The 20,680-nt window shown below is 40.6% G+C and overlaps 1 protein-coding gene across 2 annotated transcripts in view; it reads left to right on the top strand.

Moving 5' to 3' along the window:
* CUNH1orf21 (chromosome unknown C1orf21 homolog) overlaps positions 1–20,371 on the top strand; it is a 73,644-nt gene extending 53,273 nt beyond the window's left edge. The window contains exons 2-7 of one of the 2 annotated variants that reach the window (XM_018552959.1): positions 2,097–2,295; positions 7,485–7,579; positions 10,983–11,059; positions 17,035–17,095; positions 18,889–18,895; positions 19,962–20,371. In XM_018552959.1, the coding sequence (XP_018408461.1) occupies positions 2,202–2,295; positions 7,485–7,579; positions 10,983–11,059; positions 17,035–17,095; positions 18,889–18,895; positions 19,962–19,993 (366 nt within the window). In that variant the 5' untranslated portion in view covers positions 2,097–2,201 and the 3' untranslated portion in view covers positions 19,994–20,371. Of the gene's footprint in view, positions 1–2,096; positions 2,296–7,484; positions 7,580–10,982; positions 11,060–17,034; positions 17,097–18,132; positions 18,139–18,888; positions 18,896–19,961 lie in introns of both variants that reach the window. The other variant, XM_018552958.1, reaches the window with a different exon arrangement.
* Positions 20,372–20,680: the final 309 nt, after the last annotated feature.

Genomic DNA, 20,680 nt, shown 5'->3' with positions numbered 1-20,680 from the left:
ACAACTACCCCTGCTGTACAGTAATAGTCTCCGTTTGTAAGTTAGAGTCGTATGTAAGTCAGATGTATGTAACTCAGGGACTGCCTGTATGTGGATTTTGCCAAATCATTAACTCTTTCGTAAGACCCAGAAGTTGAATCCAATGCAATTTTTACTTCAGATACATGAAGTGCAATACAAAGAATGTTTTTCCAGTGCTTTGCAGTGTAAGAAGACAATGACTTCCTTACGCCCTATTCCTGCTTGGAAAGTGAAACCAAGTAGTAGAGTAAGAAACAATGAGTGCCTCATGTACAAAATGTTTAATGGTGGTAGCAACATTAGCGATAAACTGTTTAAAATTAACTCCGTTACAAAAACTAGAGGCCATCACCTAAAATTGATGGAAAAGTGAAACAGGGGAACACACCAAGGACACAACTGTAACAGGCTGTGGCAGCACACTCCCCATCTGGTATTAGTAGATACCATTATATTAATCACATTAATTACATTCTAACAATGTACAGCAATATATAAAATAAGCATGTATGACTCTGTCCACTGCACCTGTAAAATACACACACAAAAACAGGCAACACATACATATAAGTTCATATAGAGGAGATAAAGTCTCTGATGAGTGACAGACTTGACACAGCTGGAACAGTCCTTGAAAGCATCAAGTCACTTCTGCAAGGCTGGCAAGGTCCCTTTATTGGTGGCTCTAGTTGGTTGAAGGAACCATCCTTGTGAGACTGTTTCCAGCTTGCGAAGAAAAGGACTTTCTTGTCTGATGACTGATTGAGGTGACTGATGTGTTTCTTGGATTTTTCACTGTCAGCAGGATTCATGGCATGTTGAGTGTGTTTCAGTAGTTTTAGCTCGGATCTTGATGGACGAATCTGTAGCTGTACCTTTAAACTCTGCTGCAGGAACATAGAATGAATGTACTTTAGGTACCCCTAAAGATTTTCTAAGTGACTATATGTTACTTTTTTGCAGTTGTTAGGTGTATGTTCATCGATGACAGGATTAGCCTGAAGTTGCAGCTGGTCCTCTGTGAGCAACTCTGTAGCATCTATTGAAGTAGACAGAGATTTAGGGTCACTAGTTACACAGACCATGAACTGTATAACTGTTTGAACTCTGATGCTTACTGGAACAAGGTGCACCAAAAACAAGCCAACATTGTGATGTCCTTTCGGGCATAGGCACCATCAAAACCACTGAGCTGTAATGTATTTTATGCACTCTTCTGGTTTCTCTTCCCAACAGGAGCATAATTTTGGCATCATGGTCAATGGGTGGGATGTCACCAGTCAAATCAATGAATACATAACATGTGTCTTCTGGTGTAGGGATCTCCTCTATATCATTAGGTATTTGATTGAGTGTAGGAAGATTCGTTTCATCAGTTCCTTCAGGCCTAAAATGTGGAATATAACATGGGTACAAAAAATGAAAAAAAGGCCTCAGTCATGAAGGGGTTAAAATAATAAAATCTGCAACTGGGGCAATTCGTCCTCACGTTTCTACTGACACAAGGAAGCAAAACCCTGCCTCTACCGCCACAGAGCAAAACCCTGATGGCCACCTCCACACAGAGACACAGTACAGAACAAAGCATGGTTAGTCAGTAATGGGGAAAAGATGAGCTGCAGAGAGACCACAGGCAATACTGGTGACTAGTCCTTTGTGCTCTGTCTACATTTTGTGGGCACAGTTTTCAGAGTTCACTTTCTTTTTAAGGGTAACAGTGAGATGTTAACTAAACATGTGGTTTACTTGTTATGATCAAATGAAAAGTTATTCATTTTATTATATGTATTGCTATTTATCCACTTTGATGCTCCAAAAATATTTTTCAATGTCTTTATATAAATGGCTCTGGAAAGGTATATAAAGGTATATACAAATTATAAATATATAAAGGTATATACAAATTATCCAAATGGATAATTTGTTCGCTAGACCTACCATTCTATTTAAATTGTTTGATCACAATTTTAATTTTGAATGTTTAAATGTTTTTTCTGCTTTAAATTATTTTTCTATTAGTGTTGGCTTGAGAAATGATGCTGAGAGTCTGAAATTGATCTTCTCTTTTCTGGCAGGTTCAGCAATGGTGTATACAACATTCTGTTTGTGGTACATCTTGAAAAGTTTCCATTAGAAATGATTTTTTTTCAATCAGTCAGTCAGGACCTGACTGGATAAATATGGGATGTGCCTCAGCTAAGCATGTATCTACAGTACAAAACGAGGAGGATACACAAAACGGCAAGAACTACCAAAACGGAGATGCCTTTTGTGGTAAGCTTCTTCCCATATAATGGTGATCTAACTCACATCATAAGTCTTAGAGGGGATTTCAGTAAATTTCCATGTTATATAATTTACTAGTGGGATTAAGGGAAGCAGCAAGCTATGATAATCCAATTTATATGTTTCTTTTGATAATCACAGACTTCAAATATTATCTGGATTTCTGAGACATTACAACACCGACATCTGCCCTGGCCCCACCAAGGAGACATTCTTGTTAGATGCCCAAACTGCCTCAATTGTCACCTCTCAAATCAAATGTCCTTTCTCCCTGTGTTTCAGATTACCAGATTTGACAAAGAGTACACTGTCACAGTGTGTATATACTGGCAATGCTGTGGAAAATGAATGTGTATTACTTTTATCTTTGAGATCTCCACAGGGACATTTGTGGGCACTGATAGCCAGGGCACATACCAGTGAGGTAACTGTTGCTCCTTTTTAAATGCACACATTTATAATATAACGTTCTTGCCTTTGAATATACTTTTTTTGTGATTTTTTTTTTCTTCTCCTTTCTATTTGTTCCCTAGTTCCTGATTTTGCTCTCTTTTAATATAAGTTTTATTTCTTGTTTTATAATAGCTAATATATTTGCAGTGAGAATGTACATACTTTTATTTTCTGCTTGGAAGAATGATTTGGAACTTCCACTTGGGACTATTCCTAATAGCAGCAATGTCTGTTTAGATTGCTTAGAGTAGACAGATTGAGGGATTCTAGTTTCACCTGATATATTGCTGAGGTTAGCATCTTCTTCATCTAACGTTTTAGATCCAAAATGCTAAAAAAAGTCAAGTAAATCATAGAGATATGTTTGTTAAGCAATCTTTCACCATTACATTTTTGAACCAGATCCCCATAAAGGTGCCCATACACCTTACAATTATCTGCAGATTTCCTGTGGTCAGGTGGAAAAAGTGCAACAGATTGGCCCAGGTGGAGATTACTCCATCCACACAGTTAAGTGTAGATGTAGGAATCTGTTGCACATTTTCCATCTGACCACAGAAAATCTGCAGATAATTGTAAGGTGTATGGCCAGCTTTGGAAGCCATTTTTTTTATTCTCCCATGTATGTATAAAGTAGGATTTTATATTAAGCTTGTTAATGATGGTTTGGGTTATCGTGGGATGCTTATGGTGGACTTTCTGTGTTTAATGAGTCTACCTCTTTCCAGTTTATTGATGCTTTGTTCTTAATAGATGTATATTTTAGAGGGTTATTATTGTACTTGACATGTCAGTCTGCTTCTCCTGGTGCTCAATACAAAACAAACAATGTCAAGCACACATACATGCACACAAACAGGATAAATATAAAACAAAACAATCAAATTGTATTTACAAGGGAGGCGAAGAGAGAGTGGTCATAAATCTGCAGGAGCCTCCATCTCTGCACCTCCATTTTGGACAACATTGTCCAAGAAGTTGTCATCAGTCTAGTTCACTGTCTGCACACTAACCTGGTTTGTAACCTCTAACTCTTATTTTCCAGAAGTATTCTTTGCAGTATTCTGCAACTTAATTTCCTTTCTCTTTTATTGACACTCACTGATCTGTCAGAGTATACGCTCCCTTTTAATCCATGCCCATTTTTCTGAATTAATAACATCTACTTGTATGTGAAGGAGAATTATGAGGCAAGTGATTTTCAGCCTCATAATCTGAGCCGACCTGTGACAATGAAACTGTCACAGGTCGGCTTAGTAGATCGGGAAGTGAGCGAACACATACTATTGCTCGCTCACTTCTCAATCTATCCCTGCAGAGAGCCGTGACTGTCACTCACGGCTCCGTGCAGTGATTCCCTCCCTTCCCTGTCCGATCCTCTAGCGCTGACTGGCGGAACGGACGGGAAGGGGGCAGGCACAGCTGGTTCTGCCTCTGGATAGGCAGAGCCAGCTGCCACTCATGCAGCTGGGTGGATCTCAACAGCAATGTCGGGATCCGTCCCGGCTGCGGCGTCTCAGTATACCGCGAGCTGTAGCTCGCGGTATACTGACCTTTAGGTCACGGGAGAACTCTAGTTTGTGTTCTCCCGTGACCCTTAGGAGAACTATGGGGAAAAGCCCTGACCCCATAGTTCTCCTTTAAACTAATATACTAGGATGTTAAACTATACCAGTCATGAAAGAAATATGGGAGCACCACTGGTCTCTTTTTGAAATCGTTTGTCACCTAGTTTTGTCTCTTCTCAAGCATGCAGCAAGTGAAAGTTCGAATGAAGCAAAAAATTAATATCTATCCATACTTGTTGGTCATTTACACAGAAATTAATGAAGCCAACTAGGCATTACAGTCAGATAAGAAGCATTTAATAAAGGAAAGGAAGATCAGCAATGAAAGCCTGCATATTTCTTTCATAACCGTTTTTTCCTTTAAACAACAGAGTTGTGAAGGGAATATGTCACTGCAGATACCTGCATATGTTCCTGAGTCTGGCAGCCATAATTTTCAAGGGCATACCCCTTTATAGATGGTATCAGAATAATTTTCCAGTGGCCTGCACTTCATCATTGTAACCCTAGATGGCAGCAGTGCCACATGGTATAAATGTTATGAATCATTAACCAATTACATGTATGCAGATCAGGAAAGTCACAATTTTTTTACATGAAAAAAAAGGAGGGGGGAGATGAAAATAAACAAAGTCAAAATCGGGTTAATTTTAGTGCTGGATGGGATGACCAGAAGCTCTAGGACAATAAATCTACACGGCTAAGACTGCCAAACTAATTCTCATACTGCACAGCCTGCAAAGGGGATCTCCTAACTAGTGACACAATCCTGAAGATTCCAGTGTGTTTCTGAGGTTGATCCTCTCTTCTTGACTGTAAATTTCACAGGGGGTTAGGGTTGCCACCTGTCCGGGATTCACCTGGACAGTCTGGTTTTTGAATCTTGTGTCCGGGTGCCAGGCCAGCTGACACCCGGACATAAAACACTAAGTGCCGATGCCAACACTGCCTGAAGCCGCAGGCGCCTGTAAACGTGCACAGGCCAGGCCGCACATCTCCTCCTTCGGTTTCTTCCTGACAGCACGCTGCCTGCCTCCAGACTCCTCAGAGAGACCCCCCCCTCCCACTTTCGCACATCCTCCTGGAAGCCCACATAGCCCACTTGTGAGCCCACATAGCCCACTGGTGAGTCTGCATAGCCCACTGGTGAGTCTGCATAGCCCACTTGTGAGCCCCCATAGCCCACTTGTGAGCCCCCATAGCCCACTTGTGAGCCCCTATAGCCCAACTGAGAGTGCGCATAGCCCATCTGAAAACGCGCACAGCCGACCCGAGACCCCACATTGCCATTTGAGAGTCCACATAGCCCAGGAGTCTGTGCATAGCCCATTTGAGACCCCACACAGCCATCTGAGAGTCCATATAGCCCACCTGAGAGTCCATATAGGCCACCTGAGACCCCACACAGCCATCTGAGAGTCCATATAGCCCACCTGAGAGTCCATATAGGCCACCTGAGACCCCACACAGCCATCTGAGAGTCCATATAGCCCACCTGAGAGTCCATATAGGCCACCTGAGACCCCACACAGCCATCTGAGAGTCCATATAGCCCACTTGAGTCCACACTGCCGCCTGAGAGCCTACACAGCCCTGGTGACAGCCCGCACAGGCCACCTGAGACCCTAGAACAGCACAGAGTATGTAGCATCATATTATTTTGTATTGCTGGGATTTGTAGTACTCTATAGCCGGTCTCCTTACTCCCTCTCCTCGCTCTCTCCTCTATATTCTCAAAACAAAATGCTGCCGCACACAGCACTAGAGTGTTTGGGTTTCCCTTAAAGAAAAGATGGTAACTCTACAGGGGGTACAGGGTCAGTGTCAACAGCAACCTTTCCAACCCTTGACGATACATTTACTAAACTTGCATGTGCACCCCCAGACCTCATAGCAGCGACATGGGTTGCTATGTCTATTTTGCCACTGAGACCTACACATGTACAGAATACTTTAGCCAAGTCTTGCTGGTCAAACACAAGTGGTGGAAGTCTCCTCAGAAAAGGCTGGTCTCAAGACAAGCTATATGTGAAGAGAAATGTGATAAAATAGAAAAATAGAAAATGGGGCAACTACTAAACGCACAATAGATCAAGAGTAAAAAAAGGCTAGACTAAAAACAGAATATAAAATGTTAAACATGACTGTATAACAACAGTGCCGAGTGTGATGAACATAATTGGGCAAAGGGAGAAAAAACAGCTGAAGCTGGTAATAATAGAGAAGGCATTTGATATTCTATAATTATATATTATTATCAACAGAAACCACCTAAAAATCCATTCTGTTCTTAAAGACAAACTAGGTTAACCCTTGAGTATCACAAAAGACTAGCTAAAGAGAAGAAAAGAACAACTAAGCAAAACTTTCTCTATTTCAATCCTTGAACGAATGGAGCAAAGGCAGGTACCAGAAACTCAAACCGCATTAGGGATACCAATGAATACCCCAACTTAAAGTAGGCCAAAGCTTTAATAAAGGGCATTGCTATTATCCTAAAAGACCTAGGGCACCCTTAGACATGCTTAAGAGTAAGTACTATAAGTAAGTAAGAGTACTAGTAAAAAGTGTACATGGCCACATAATGCTGAGCACAGTCTAAAATGACCTGGTTAAATACATACTACTCCTTGTGTACACTTCACAAATATGCCACAGACCTAGTACCATCAACATATGCCTTTAGTATATCTAAACCCAAAACATTTTTTCTTCACTCTGGATAGAGTAGAGAATGGTTCAGACCCCTGTCAGGTTTTTTTTTTTGCCACATGGGGCATTTCCCTGCACTTATTGTCTTGTAGATCCAACTTCTAACAATAAAATAAAATATTTTTTCTTTTCCTTCCCTTCTCTAGTACTTGAAAGGGTGACAGCTATTGTAAACCCAAAGCTCAAGTTGCATTTCAATCTCAAAGATCTTATATTTGTCAAATCAAAAACTATTATAGAGCAGTCCACATTGGTTTACAATAAGGCTAACTAGAAATTAGTTGTTGAGGGATGGTCTCGGAGTGCAGGTTGTCCAAGTAAGAAGTGACCTGATAGGGATTCCAAAATTCCCCTATACACTTCCTCTATGCACTTCATTCTGATCAGTTCAGAAAAGAAAATCACAGAGGATAGGATTTCAATATAATTATTATTTTCTTGCAGATGAATACAGATTCAAACCAGTTGAAGAAGTCAAATACATGAAAAATGGGGAGGAAGAGGAACAGAAAATAGTAACCAGGAACCAAGAAAACCTGGTAGGTTTTAATTTGTTATAAAAGTTTTCCTAGACCATTATACTTGCCTAGTAGCATGATGTTTGCCAAAATAGCCATGTAAAAAGGTAAGTTGACTAAGAACAAAGATCACACCTGTGAGCACCCTTCCTCAGCAGCTGAAACATATGGATTGCAGATGTCTTAGGAATTGCAACATCAACATGTGCCCAAGCTGCCAGCCCTGCTCAGTCCAAGGTTTTGGACATTATTCACATTACTGCATGGAAGGCCATCTGTAATTCCCTCTAATCAATTAAATGCTTCCTAGGCTACAAAACAACATTTTGTAATCTTTCACAAAGTTTCTAGTAGGTTGTGGGCAGGAGCCCTTTTTATCCTTTTTATTAAAACATTCTTAAAGCTTATGGGGTTTTTAATGCAGCAAATGATATATTGATCACACATTTGCTTACAAATCCTTTCTACATTCATAAAATAAATTTCCCAATTTCTGTTCGTCAGTGGCAAATTGCGCTTACTGTACCATTTGCCCTAAGGTAAGCAAGCCAACAATTTCCTAAAATCCTTAAGTTATCACCCTCAATAGCAGGGCACCAGAACTAAACACCTATTTAGTTTTTTAGGTTTTTGTTGGTCATTCTTCTTCTTAGAACTCACTGAAAGTATCCTCTCATTCCGACATGGGTGTTGCTAGGTTGTCCATTTCTGGGTGAGGCTTGTCTGCATCTTTGCCCTTTTGCGGGGGGAATTCCATGTTCAATGTCAGGGTTATTGTACTGATGCATAATTCAGTCCAGCTTCTCCAGGATTCTGAATCATTTGCTGGTGGCAATTCCCTGACATAAGCCCAGAACTCTGATATGTTTTACTACAACTTTGGCGAGAGACAAAACTGAAGGACTTTTACCTGCTGAGCCGCATGCCTAATTGCAAGACGTGGCATAGATTGCGTTCACATTCCACTCGCTCCAACTCCGTAGAGGGGTAAAAGCAAAGTCACTATTACATATTGTATGCATAAAAATCCACAAATCACACTGCAAAGGTCAAAACCGATAAGATTCATGTCAGCAGGTGTGTAAATGCAGAGAATCCAAGAATACAATCAATTAAAATTGATTGCTTTTACTAGAACCACAATATTTATACACTGTAGGGATTTTGTGTTGTCATTTGGGATATACAAGTAGTGAATTAAACATGAGCATATAGCTGTGTAACTGGAATTCTAAGGGGGCTTTTTAAAGGGTCAAATAGGCGAAGCACACGACTATTTTGGTAAACGTTTCTTCTTTTATGGCTTGTTGTATATGCATACTAATTTTTACTACAGCATGCTTAATGTTTTGATCAAACAAATGCACTGCGCTAATCAATAATCATAATTGCATTTGTTTGATCTAATCTATTTATATTATTAGCACTGCAGCTTTTCATCTTTTATACTTATATTTATCACTTTGAGACAGCTTCCATAGCGCATAATTTTTTTATATTTATTCATGCTTAATGTATTGTTCACCTGGACAGTTCTTCAATATGCCCCTTTTCCAGTTCCCTGCACTAATAATACCATCCTTATTAGGTTAACCCCCAGCTTAACACTAAACCCAGCCTTAAATTAATCTTCTCTTAAAACTAAATGAACACCTAGCTATGTAAACACCTCTTCTGCACCAAGATCTTCATTACACCAGGACTGCACAGTGGCGCCACACATGCTGTGAAGAAGTTCTATTTGGGCGAAACATGCTGCCTTTTTGAAGGCATCCAGCCTGTTTGAGCACCTCAGCCGGATTATGATCTGCATGATAAAAGAGCTTTTCAAGTTATCACACAGACTTCACATGCACAGAAAGAAAGGAGCAAGCAATTTGGGGTGAAGAACTCAAACTGCATTACCAACGGGTAAGATCCATCTTATTTATGCCCCATACATGGAAGATTCAATTGGAAACTCTAATGCAACACCTGGCGTGTTGAGTGACAGCGGTTGTATTTGCAGTGAAGCGTGCTTTCTTGTATCATTACTTCATGTGCACGAACAGTAAAAAATAATATACGTTGAAATATTGAAGTTTCCAATACTCACTGCAGCACCTCATGTTTATATTTTTGGGCACTACTAGCACATTGCTGAAATTTTCATCTGGGATTATGGATGCACGGATCAATGCGTTGCTTGTCAATATAACAGAAGCGCTAATGTAGCACAGGCGTTTGCTCTGGCAGCGCCTCAATACACTCAGCGTTTTGGAATGTATTCAGTTTAATTCTTTCCTGCATAGCATGCATGTATTAAAAACGAACATTGATGCATGCTGAAGCTGTGAACTCTTGCAGTATACTGTGTCTGTGATCGGATATACAAATAACAAGAAGTACAACATAAAATACACATTAAGTGGATACATGTGGACACACATCCAGAAAACAATTCAAGTGTTCTGGGATACAGCTGGATACTTAATTACAAGCTTTTAATCTATAACTCTGCAGAGTGGTCTGAGCCATGAATAACAAAAATACAAGTGTGTATACCAACTATTTGTGTGTATACATAGTATAGGTCCACAGGCTCTATTTGTGCTGTTGATATATTTATGTATTTGTTTTTTTATGGTGCTATTTATTGTTGAAGTAGATGTTTTATAGAAATAAAATAAGTTGATACTAAGTATTTTCTCACGGTCTTTAGTGCCTTCAAAGGGGAAATTTCTTCTATATATTAATGTTATATATCACAACCATAATTTGCATATATTGAGACATGCAGTTCTATTTATACAGTCAGAGTTTTCTTTTCCCCCCGTTTGATATAATACCATATTATCATATGTAGCTGATCGTGATCATGGGAAACCAGTGATTTGTAGCTGCCTAGAAAAGTATTGTAGTCAGCCACAGCAGCAAATCTATGGCCAGCTACAAACTGCCAGGGAAAATAAGCAGAAAGATTTGTAGCTGCTACAGATCTCTGCTTCAAAGCTGTGTGATATGTATTCTGTTTTGGGAAAACTGAGAAACTGCATCCGACTCTTTTTAGCATGTGACACTTCTGGGGTGTCAGATTCCTATGTCCTCCACCGCACTTTGTGGTTTTAGGTTCCATACTCTGATCCCTACGTCATTGCTGTGTCCTATAGTGATTTAGGGGTTGGAGGATGGAACCACAACATGCAGTGGAGAACACAAGCATCCAACACTCCCAAAAGTGTCAAATACTGAAGTATCTGATGAAGGCTGGGGCCCTGGAAAGAAGTGAAGGTAAGAGATACTGGCCATGGAAGAGGTGAATACAATACTCCTTTTATTTGGATTTTTTTTAAGCAACTGAAAGGGTCTCTTTAATTAATAAGCCTTACATAGATATAGGTAAACTTCTACATCATATTTGAATTCATTCTACATTTCTTTCCAGGAGAAAAGTGCCACTCATAATATTCATCCTAAAAACAATAATGAAGCGCAAGGAGCAGGGTATCCGCATCGAATAAAGTAAGTTTATTGTCAAGTTCTGATTTATGAATTGGCATTTCTTATCCTGCTGATTGTGTTATTTTACTGTCAATTACTCCCCGTTAAACATAAATAATATAGACAATAATTTTGTCCATTAATCTTTTTACTCAGGGATTTTAAAATGGCACCTGCAAAATGTTATTTGCTCCTAGAACCCCTTTTTGCATAGTGTTGGAAACATTCACCTACCATAGCCATGAACCCCCTTTTTATGGGCACAAAGGATGTTCAGATACCAAGGACCATACGTTGTACATGTACAAGTTCAAATACTTTTCCAGCTCCAAAACTAAACTAGAGAAAAACTCAAAAGTTAGGAGGCAGCTGTCATTTGTAAGGAGCACACAGAGCTCCTGGGATTTGTGCATCCTTGTTTTAACATATAATTTGTTTTGTGTGTGTGTGTGTGTGTATATATTAGATGTCAAAAAAGACAAAAACGCAGTATTGCAGTGTGCAATGATACCTTTCTTATTGGACTAACAAACTATATAAAAGACAAGCTTTCGAGAGTGAACGTCTCTTCTTCAGGTCAGAAGCAAGAGAAGAAGAGACCTGAAGAAGAGAGGTTCACTCTCGAAAGCTTGTCTTTTATATATTTTGTTAGTCCAATAAGAAAGGTATCATTGCACACTGCAATACTGCGTTTTTGTCTTTTTTGACATCTTGTCTACTGGACTAATACGGCTTACCCATTTATATTGCTATATATATATATAATGTGTGTGTGTGTGTGTGTGTGTGTGTGTGTATAAGAAGGGTTTGGAGGATGGCAGAGGCCCAAACCATGAAACCATCCCCTGGTCAATGTATTGTATCCAGGGATTCCAGGTCCGTTCAAAACGTGCCTGTGTATCTAAAAGAATACTAGATCATTTTTAATGTGCCATGATCCAAGACAATTTAGCCTTAGCTGAAGTTATGGAGGCTTTAGGAGTTTTCCAAGCTTTGGAAATCGTGACTTTGGCTGCTAAGATCATAAAGGAGATCAATGTATGATGCTTTGAAATTCCAGATACTTGGTCGTTAAGGGCAAACCTGGGATTCCTGGGAACCTGCACTCTAGTGACCTTAGAAATCAGAGCGAAAACTCTGTTCCAAAAGCTGCGTCAATCAATCAAAAAGATGGTTGATTGATGCCCATTGTCACCTAACCTAGTAAACTAAGGATAGACTATGAGTGCTGGGTGTCATGGCCCCACCACCTTAGCATGGTGCCCTGCACTAATGATATATTGCTGTACAGTGCGGTGCTGATGTAATCAGTCAATGCGCCTCTCTGCATTATCCAGGGCTGAGTACCATTTGGATAGGACTGAATAGGAGACAAGCCAGAAGACATCAGAAAAAAAGGCAAGGAAAACATTGCATGCTGCTGGTAGGGGGCTGCAGGAGTGGGCAGGTGGTCCTCCTAGGTGGTCCATGGAGTCTGGAGTTGGACATTAAAGCTGAGCTCCAGGCATAAAAACATTACTTTAAATATATTTCTCAATAGCCATAAAGGATATAAACCCACTTGGTGTGCACCAAATATATTTGCAAACCAAGGTATTGCCTTGTAAATTAGTGGTGACATCATCACTGTGTTGTACATAGCCTGTGCAGAGCTGTGAGAAGGGTCAATTATGCCCACCCACTACAGGCTGCTTGCAGGAAAGTACAGACATTGGCAGATAAAAGACCAGTTACTCTGGAGATAAGGATAGAGAGCAGCAGTGACTGGTCTTTATTACAAGAGGCAACATTTCACACTAGATTTCTGCACAGATCTGGACGAAATACACAAAACACACCAAGATTTAAGTAAGAGTACACATGCCTCTTGTATTTAGGCAATGTTTGCTAATCCCAGAGCTCAGCTTTAATGAAATCTTATTCATATATGATAGGACAGTGCTGTTAATGCAATTTTAAATAAATCTGGTGATCTATTAAAGGAGAACTATGGGGTTAAGGCTTTTCCCCATAGTTCTCCTTAGGGTAACGGGAGGACACAAACTAGCGTCCTCCCGTTACTCTAGGCTCAGTATACTGCAAGCTGTAGCTCACGGTATACTGAGACGCCGCAGTATACCGCGAGCTGCTGCTCGCGGTATACTAAGTCGCTGCAGCTGAAGCGGATCCCGACAATTATGCCTGGATCCGCCCAGCTGCGTGACTGCAGCTAGAGGCAGAGCCAGCTGTACCCGCCCCCGCCCTGTCCGTTCCACCAGTCAGCGCTGGCGGATCGGAGCGGGGAGGGGGGAATCCAGCCCCTCCCCTGTCACGGTTGGAGAGGTGAGCTAGCACCGGTATGGGTTCGCTCACCTCCCGATCTACTGAGCCGACCTGTGACAGTCTCATTGTCACAGGTCGGCTAGAACTATGAGGTGAGTGAAAAGCACTCTCCTCATAGTTCTCCTTTTAATGCAGTTTAGGCCCTCAGCCAACCGTCGGTCTACTTGCTGCCCAACTTGTGAACTCCTCACGCTGCCGCTGGAGTCCCTACCGATAAACAGCCAATTGGAAGTGTTTACATGATCAGACAGAAAGAAGTACCCTCCAGCTCTGCAGTCCAGAAGAAAGAAGATTAGGGACTTGGCTCATCAAGTGACCACAGATTTAGGTGAGTATTTGGTGATTTTATTATACATTTTTATAAATATTACTAGGGAATTAGCCAGAGGGGGAATGAGGTAAACGTTTATTGGGAGTTGTCAAAGAAACTGAATGGCAGTCGAACCAAGTATTTGAAAGTATGTTATACATTCATATTGAAGAATATACATGGAAAAAAAAAAGTTTGGATAACCTGTGAAGCTGACTGTGAAAAAATATATACCGTATTTTGCGGTCCATAAGACGCACCGGACCATAGGACGCAGGGAGGTCCGGCACTCCTTATGGAGCACTCGACAGACTGTAGCTTCTGTCACAGCTTCTATGACAGAAGCTGTGACAGAAGCTGCAGTTAGTGACCGCTGAGACAGGTGGAGCTGTGATTACAGCGCCACGGTCTCAGTGATCACACAGAGCAGACGAAGAAAGTCCGTTCTTCGTCTGCTCTATGGTGATCTCGATCGTCGCCGCTGCTCGGTTTTAATACGAGTGATCTCATTAGATCACTCGTATTGAACAAGCAGTGGCTCCTACTGCTGAACGTGATCGCCGCCGCTGCTGCTTGGCTTTAATACGAGTGATCTCATTAGATCACTCGTATTAAACGAGCAGTGGCTCCTACTACTCGCCCGGCGCCCGAAACTCGGGCGTCGGGATTCGCTCCATAAGACGCAGGTACATTTTCCCCCTCCTTTTGGGGGGAAAAAAGTGCGTCTTATGGAGCGAAAAATACGGTATACAGATGTTGCATAAATTAATTTCTGACATGTAGCAGTACAGCGGCACCATAATCATTCACCAAACAGTGGCATATAATAATGAAAAAATACGATCATTTACATAACTTCTTTTCTCTGTGGTACAGCACCACAGTAGCACCAACAAGATGGAAGCTAAGCGATAATGTAGACAACAAAATAATTATATTAAAGATTTTCCTGGGGTGTTACAGTAATCCTAAAGGACTTCATTAGGCAGTGGAAACTATAGAACCTGGATGTTTTCTCTTTATTTGAACTGCTTGTGTTCTTTGCTTGCATTATTAAATTAAAAGTTTGAATGCTGAAATGGTGTATACACCAAAATATTTTTTTCCACTTGTTTCTACTTGTTTTTTTAGCCTCGAAATAAAATGCCCAGCACGTATATTGCACGTGTTAGGGCCCAGTGAATGTACTTGCCTAGCTCTTGGTTCTCAGTTCTTCTTTATGCCCCCTAGAGATACAGCAAAATTCAGGATTAATGAATAAATCATTTTTAACCATTTACTTATCAAAACGTAGCCATCAACACAGTAGGGTTGACTTACTAAAGGAGTATGTGCTGTTCACGTAGCAAAGTGAATTTTCACTTTTTAGAATAGCATTTTCACTTGCCTTGGTGATTAAGAGGAAGCTGTGATGCCTTCAAACATCCAATCATGTGCAGCAAAAATCCATTTTTTTGTTTTTTTTTTGTCTTGCTCATGATTGGGGATTGTTTGCAAAGTGAATTTTCACATCATTTATTAAGCCAAGTTAAATTAATTTTTCAAAGTAGGCATGCTCTACTCTAATAACTCAACCCCAGTGTCCATAAAGCTTGCAATCACTCACATCAGTCTTTGGGGTATTTGTTCTCTTGCACAGATGTGCATGGCATGCTGTTAGGGCCCAATTTATACTTGTTTACGTGTTTGTTGGTACATCGTATTGTATTGTGTTAATTTTGCCATTTCATTCAACACTCGTTCAGGGACCAAAAAAGTTACCTGGCTTCTTTTTCTCCAGTGCACTGCAAGGCAATGCATGTATTTTTTATGCATGCATTGCAGTATGAAGAAGGTCAGGTGCATTCTTTTTTTGTGAGTATGTGTATTAAACATGAACGGCAATGTACCCATAGCGCATACAGGATGTGTTATTGTACCACATGTTAACACACCTGAATGCATTTGCACACAATGTCTTGCATCTCGAGATACAGCAGGATACACATCTGCAGTAGATCACCCATCGCTATCTAGCCTCCAGACTCTCTATTGCTCCCAGCAACAATGATGAGCATAGTTTTTGCAGTTCAAGGACATCTTCAGTGCAAACTCAACTAAATATCTCACCTCCAGCTCTCTCCACTCTAATCTCTAATCTAAATGTAAACATAGAACCATGCATGTATTTTAAAATACTCACTTTTTAAAGCCCTGTGGGTTTTTTTTTTTACCACACAATGACAAGCGTCAAACCAGTGCTGAATCTCGCCGATAATGTTGTACTTTGCTTTTCTCGAATAATGAGAAATAGTTACGTAACTATTTTTTTTCTTGAATAATGAGAAATCGTTACAGAATATATAACAAAGAGCTATACAGATGTCCTATACTCCCCTTTGACATTTATTGCCTCTATCTTAGTAGCTCAATCTGTTTGCTGATACTTTTCCAGCATATATAACAACACAAGAATGACAATAATCTAATTTTTAAAGGGGTTTCAGATGCCACCAGCCATGTTCCAAATTGACAAATTTTTCATTTAATAGTATTCCCAATTTGTATATGCAGGCATTTTTTGTAATGGAAACCTGTACTGAAATAGGCACTTACGATTAATGTACTATATATCTAAACTCAAGAACAAAAACTTACCGTATATACAATTTTTAAGCTTAAAAGTGCTTAGATGTGGTGGCTGCATTTGGTTTCTATTTTCAGGCTAGCACAGGCAAGTACAGAAAAATGACTGTTGATCTTTGCCACAAATCTTGTTTCCTTGTAACTTTCAATTCACTGTATTGAAATTTCAAACAATGTCATCACCTTTCCCGGTTCGTCCTGTGAACCACAGAAAACCTCTGCCTTATGTTAATATGAGAAGAGGGGTAGGTGTTTGCAGTCCAATTTAGAAGAGACGCCTGGGGTGACGGTGCTGCTCCTGCATAGATATAGTACAGTGAGTAGCACCCTAGGGCAGGAAGTATATTTAAATGCAGAGCTTTGCCGCCAATGAGACCAGTTGAAGTGGCTGCCTCAGGCAGCACTCATTGATGCACAGTGGGGGCAATAATAAGGCTGGAGTGTCTATACCAGAGACCCTGTTCTGTGCAGCTCAAGAAAAAAGTGTAATGATGGTTTGCAAAGTAAATCACAGCAGCCGATGTCATTTTAATCTTTTAAAAATCTAGAGTAATTAGAACAATGCACACCAATGTAAATTGATTACTAGGGTACTACTGTACTGTACTATTTTTTTGCCATTCAAATATGGCATTGGGATGGTTGCATTGATGTGATAAATGTGGTCTTGCTTTGCTATTATTTTGTATAAGAAACAGAAGAAAATCTACCTATGATCTCTTTTGTGTTTCCTTTTTAGTATACACATTTCTGAAAGTCAACAAGAGTTTTTCAGACTGTTGGATGAAAAAATTGAAAAGGTATAGTAATTTGATTAATAATCTACCTGAGAATATTGACTTCCTAAACTGTACTACTACCTTCCATTTGGAGTCCCAGGTGTAAATATACAATCTTCAACTCACTAACAGCCCCCTTCTATGGGTCTCTACAAACACAATATCTCTATATAGATATCTTATAAAGCATGGCTACTACACATGTTCTATACAAAAAATATATAATTCTTTACAAAACAGAAAACAAATATGGCACGCACCATCATATTATTAAAAACCATATTAATTGAATAAAGTCCCCATATACCACATATTTAGGACACTGTGGGGTCTATTCACTAAGCTGCCGTAAGCAGCCGAGTGACTCACCGACCCCAAGCAAAGTGAGCCGAACACTGTTTGGCTATTCACTTCAGGCTGATACGGCTGATTCCAGCCGTATATCGGCTGAAATCAGCCGTACATCGGGTGGCTTTTGGGTCGGCCGAACAGAAGGAGTTCGACTCAGCCGATCCAACATCTGGATCGGCTAAGCTGAACCTCCGGCAGGCTACTCGCTGCTCTTCGGTCTATTCTTATAGATGCCGAACAGCAGTGAGTAAATAGCTCAATGCCGCCGAGCAGCATTCGGCTCGGCTGTTCTGCTTAGTACCTCCAGAGGGACTGAGCAGAACAGAAAAATAGTTAAAAAAGTAGAAAACGATTGTGTGGAGCTAGCAGTGACAGGTAGCTCCGCCCAAATGTTTTCTATTGGCCGGGCGGTTCTGCTGCCGTCAAAAAAAAAAAATCGATCGAGCAGAGTGAACCTTTCTGTGAGAAAGTGTTTCTCTCCCGGGCGGCCGGGAGCCTATTAGACTCCCAGAGCGTCCTGGTTACCAGGTAACCAGAAACTACATCTGTCATTACACACTGAGAACACGGAGAGGCCGCTCTCAGTGTATAATGACAGAGTCCCTGGTTAGCTGGTAACCAGGGACGCTGATCTCTCTGCAAGTGGCCGGAGTCAGCCATGAGATGGCTCTGGCCATTCAGCCAGCTTTGGCTTTCAGCGCGGCTCAGTCGAGCCGAGGCATATGCCTTCGGCTTGACTGAGCCGCTCGGCCAACTTCGGGAGCTGTATAGGCTATAGGGAATACTGAACCGAAGGGGTCCTGGGCCAGAGCTTGCCGAAGGATCAGCGGAAGCTTTGTCTAGATCCTTCGGCAGCTTTGTGAATAGACCCCTTTTTCTTGAAATCTTCAATATAATATACCATAGAGGAATCCAACAGCTGAAGTTGTTATTGTTGCACCATATCAGCGTCAATGTATAAATGTGTTCCACTGTAAATTAAAATTCCTATGTGATGACTTGAGTCCAAGATAACAATATTTGGAGGTTCACATTGTTCATAACCTTAATAATTCAGATTAGTAAGAGTCCCAACAGTCCTGTCAAGGTAATTGTGTGCAAGTGTAAATGTAGTTCTAGGATGGCAGTCAAATCCCACTGCACCTGCCAAAATACACTTGTACAGAGATAGTTATAAATTTAGAGTCCATCCCATACAGTAGGTCTCAGGTGTATATCTCAAGGCTAGATCAGTCTTTATCACAGTCGTGAAAGACAATATCCAACAAACAGAATACTGTTTTTATTGTTTCTGAGAGGAATTAATCCATGTCCCTCTCCCTCCATCCAAACAGTGCAGTCTAATCACATCAAATAGTACTCACCCAAAGTATGCAGCGGGTATACGGTAGTTATCAAGAGTTCTCCAAACTCAAACATTGCTGTAGAGCAGAGAATTCCTTAACAAGTGGTCCATAGCAAAGGGGAATGGTCAGAAATGTGACTGGTTTCGCCGGTCACTGCCAGCTACATCAGGGGTGCAGCCTAAACACATCACCGTTGCATCCTCCTTAAATGCGGTACGAGGTGTGAGAGCCGTGGCAACAACACCATCTACCCCACTCTCCCCACGTTGTACAAAGCCACGCCAGGCAAAGACACCGAAACGTGTTATCGCCAAGGTGTGGAGCTCCGGCCTTGCGCATGTGCAATAGCCACCAGGCACCGAAGATAGGTGGACAAAAACACTCCGCCCACATTGTAGCCACGGAGGCTCATGCTTGCACAATCCCCACTACCCAAATACAGCAGAGAGGAAAAGAGTGCGAGGGACCCAAAGTAAAGCCAACAATCACTCTAGCCAAACACTGCAGAGATGTTTGTCAGAGACCCATCATAGAATCTATACACATCTACAAAATAACTTATTACATCTTAAACATAGTTGTGTCAGAAAGAAGCATGTGTAGTGGCCATTTATGTACAGTATACTCTCCTTATATGATTCTTTATATGGAAAGAAAAATATTTACCAAAAGGAACTGAAGATAAGGGCATCATTAAAGTGACATTAAACCCTCAGATTTTTTAACATAAACCAATACTGTAATGTGTGCCTTACTGTAATCCATGGTTGTTTCCCTTCTCTTTGCTGCTCTTCCTTTTAAATCTGTATCTGTTCTCATGCTGGGGGAGAACTTCCCTTTTCAGCTCAGGGCCTCTTCCTGTAGTGCTGGCTCAGGTTACAAACCTATACAAACCTATACACAGACACCGTGTATCGATTCCTGAGACAAGGCAGTCTGCTGCAAAACAGAAGTTCTGCCCAGCATGAGAACAGATGCAGATTTAAAAGGAAGAGCAGCAAAGAGAAGGAAAACAACCATGGATTACAGTAAGGTACACATTACACTATTGTTTTATGTTACAAAATCTGAGGGTTTAATGTCACTTTAAGACCTGGTGGTTTCATAGCCTCCAATTTCCAGATCCATTTACTTTCTTTCTGTAAGACCAAATGGTTAAAATGATCACCCCGGGGATTTTTTTTTTAACTATTACTGCTCAGAAGAGGAGGACATTACATGAACGCTACCTCCTGTGAATAGTGTGTAAATATATTTTATGATGTATTCCTCACTGGATATTTTCTACTGGACTGTGTATGAAAAGAAGATCCAAAAGGCAAATCCTTGAAATGTAGTGTTCAAAGAGGACTACTGAACTAAAATCATTTAGCTGAAGACTACAATACTGTATCCTTGCACATGCTTATAATTATTTCAATCATGCCTGACTGTCATCTGAAAGAAGCTGGTGTATTATTGTAAGAGATTTTAATGCTTCCAGATTTAAAATGCTTCCATTATTTAGTTCCTTTTAGCCCATTGAATGGTTAGAGCACACTGCACTGTGAGTTTTGTGCTTGAGAAACTAGAGAAAGAAGCGGCAGAGCTGAATGTTGATTTTTAGTACTTCCTAACCTATCTTCCCTCCTGCTCTTTATTTTTTTCTGAAACAAAACATTTATCACACCCTGGTAACCTTTCAACCCGCAGTTTTGCTGCACATAGTCGTGTCCACATTTTTTTAAATAATTTCCCCCTTTTTATATATAATATATACAGTATATATATATATTTTTATTTTGCTAAAATAAACATTTGTGTTTCATGTTCTTTGTGCACTTTTATTACAGATAAAAACAATTTTTCACCTTGCAGGTTTATCTGCATCTGATTATGAAAGTAGGAATAGTAAAGCACATGACACCAC

This window comes from Nanorana parkeri, unplaced genomic scaffold (assembly GCF_000935625.1).
Source record: "Nanorana parkeri isolate BGI_ZX_2015 unplaced genomic scaffold, ASM93562v1 scaffold103, whole genome shotgun sequence".
In the NCBI taxonomy this organism is placed as follows: Eukaryota; Metazoa; Chordata; class Amphibia; order Anura; family Dicroglossidae; genus Nanorana; species Nanorana parkeri.
The sequence above is the reverse complement of the archived record's forward strand: the minus strand, read 5'-3'. Positions and strand labels throughout refer to the sequence as shown.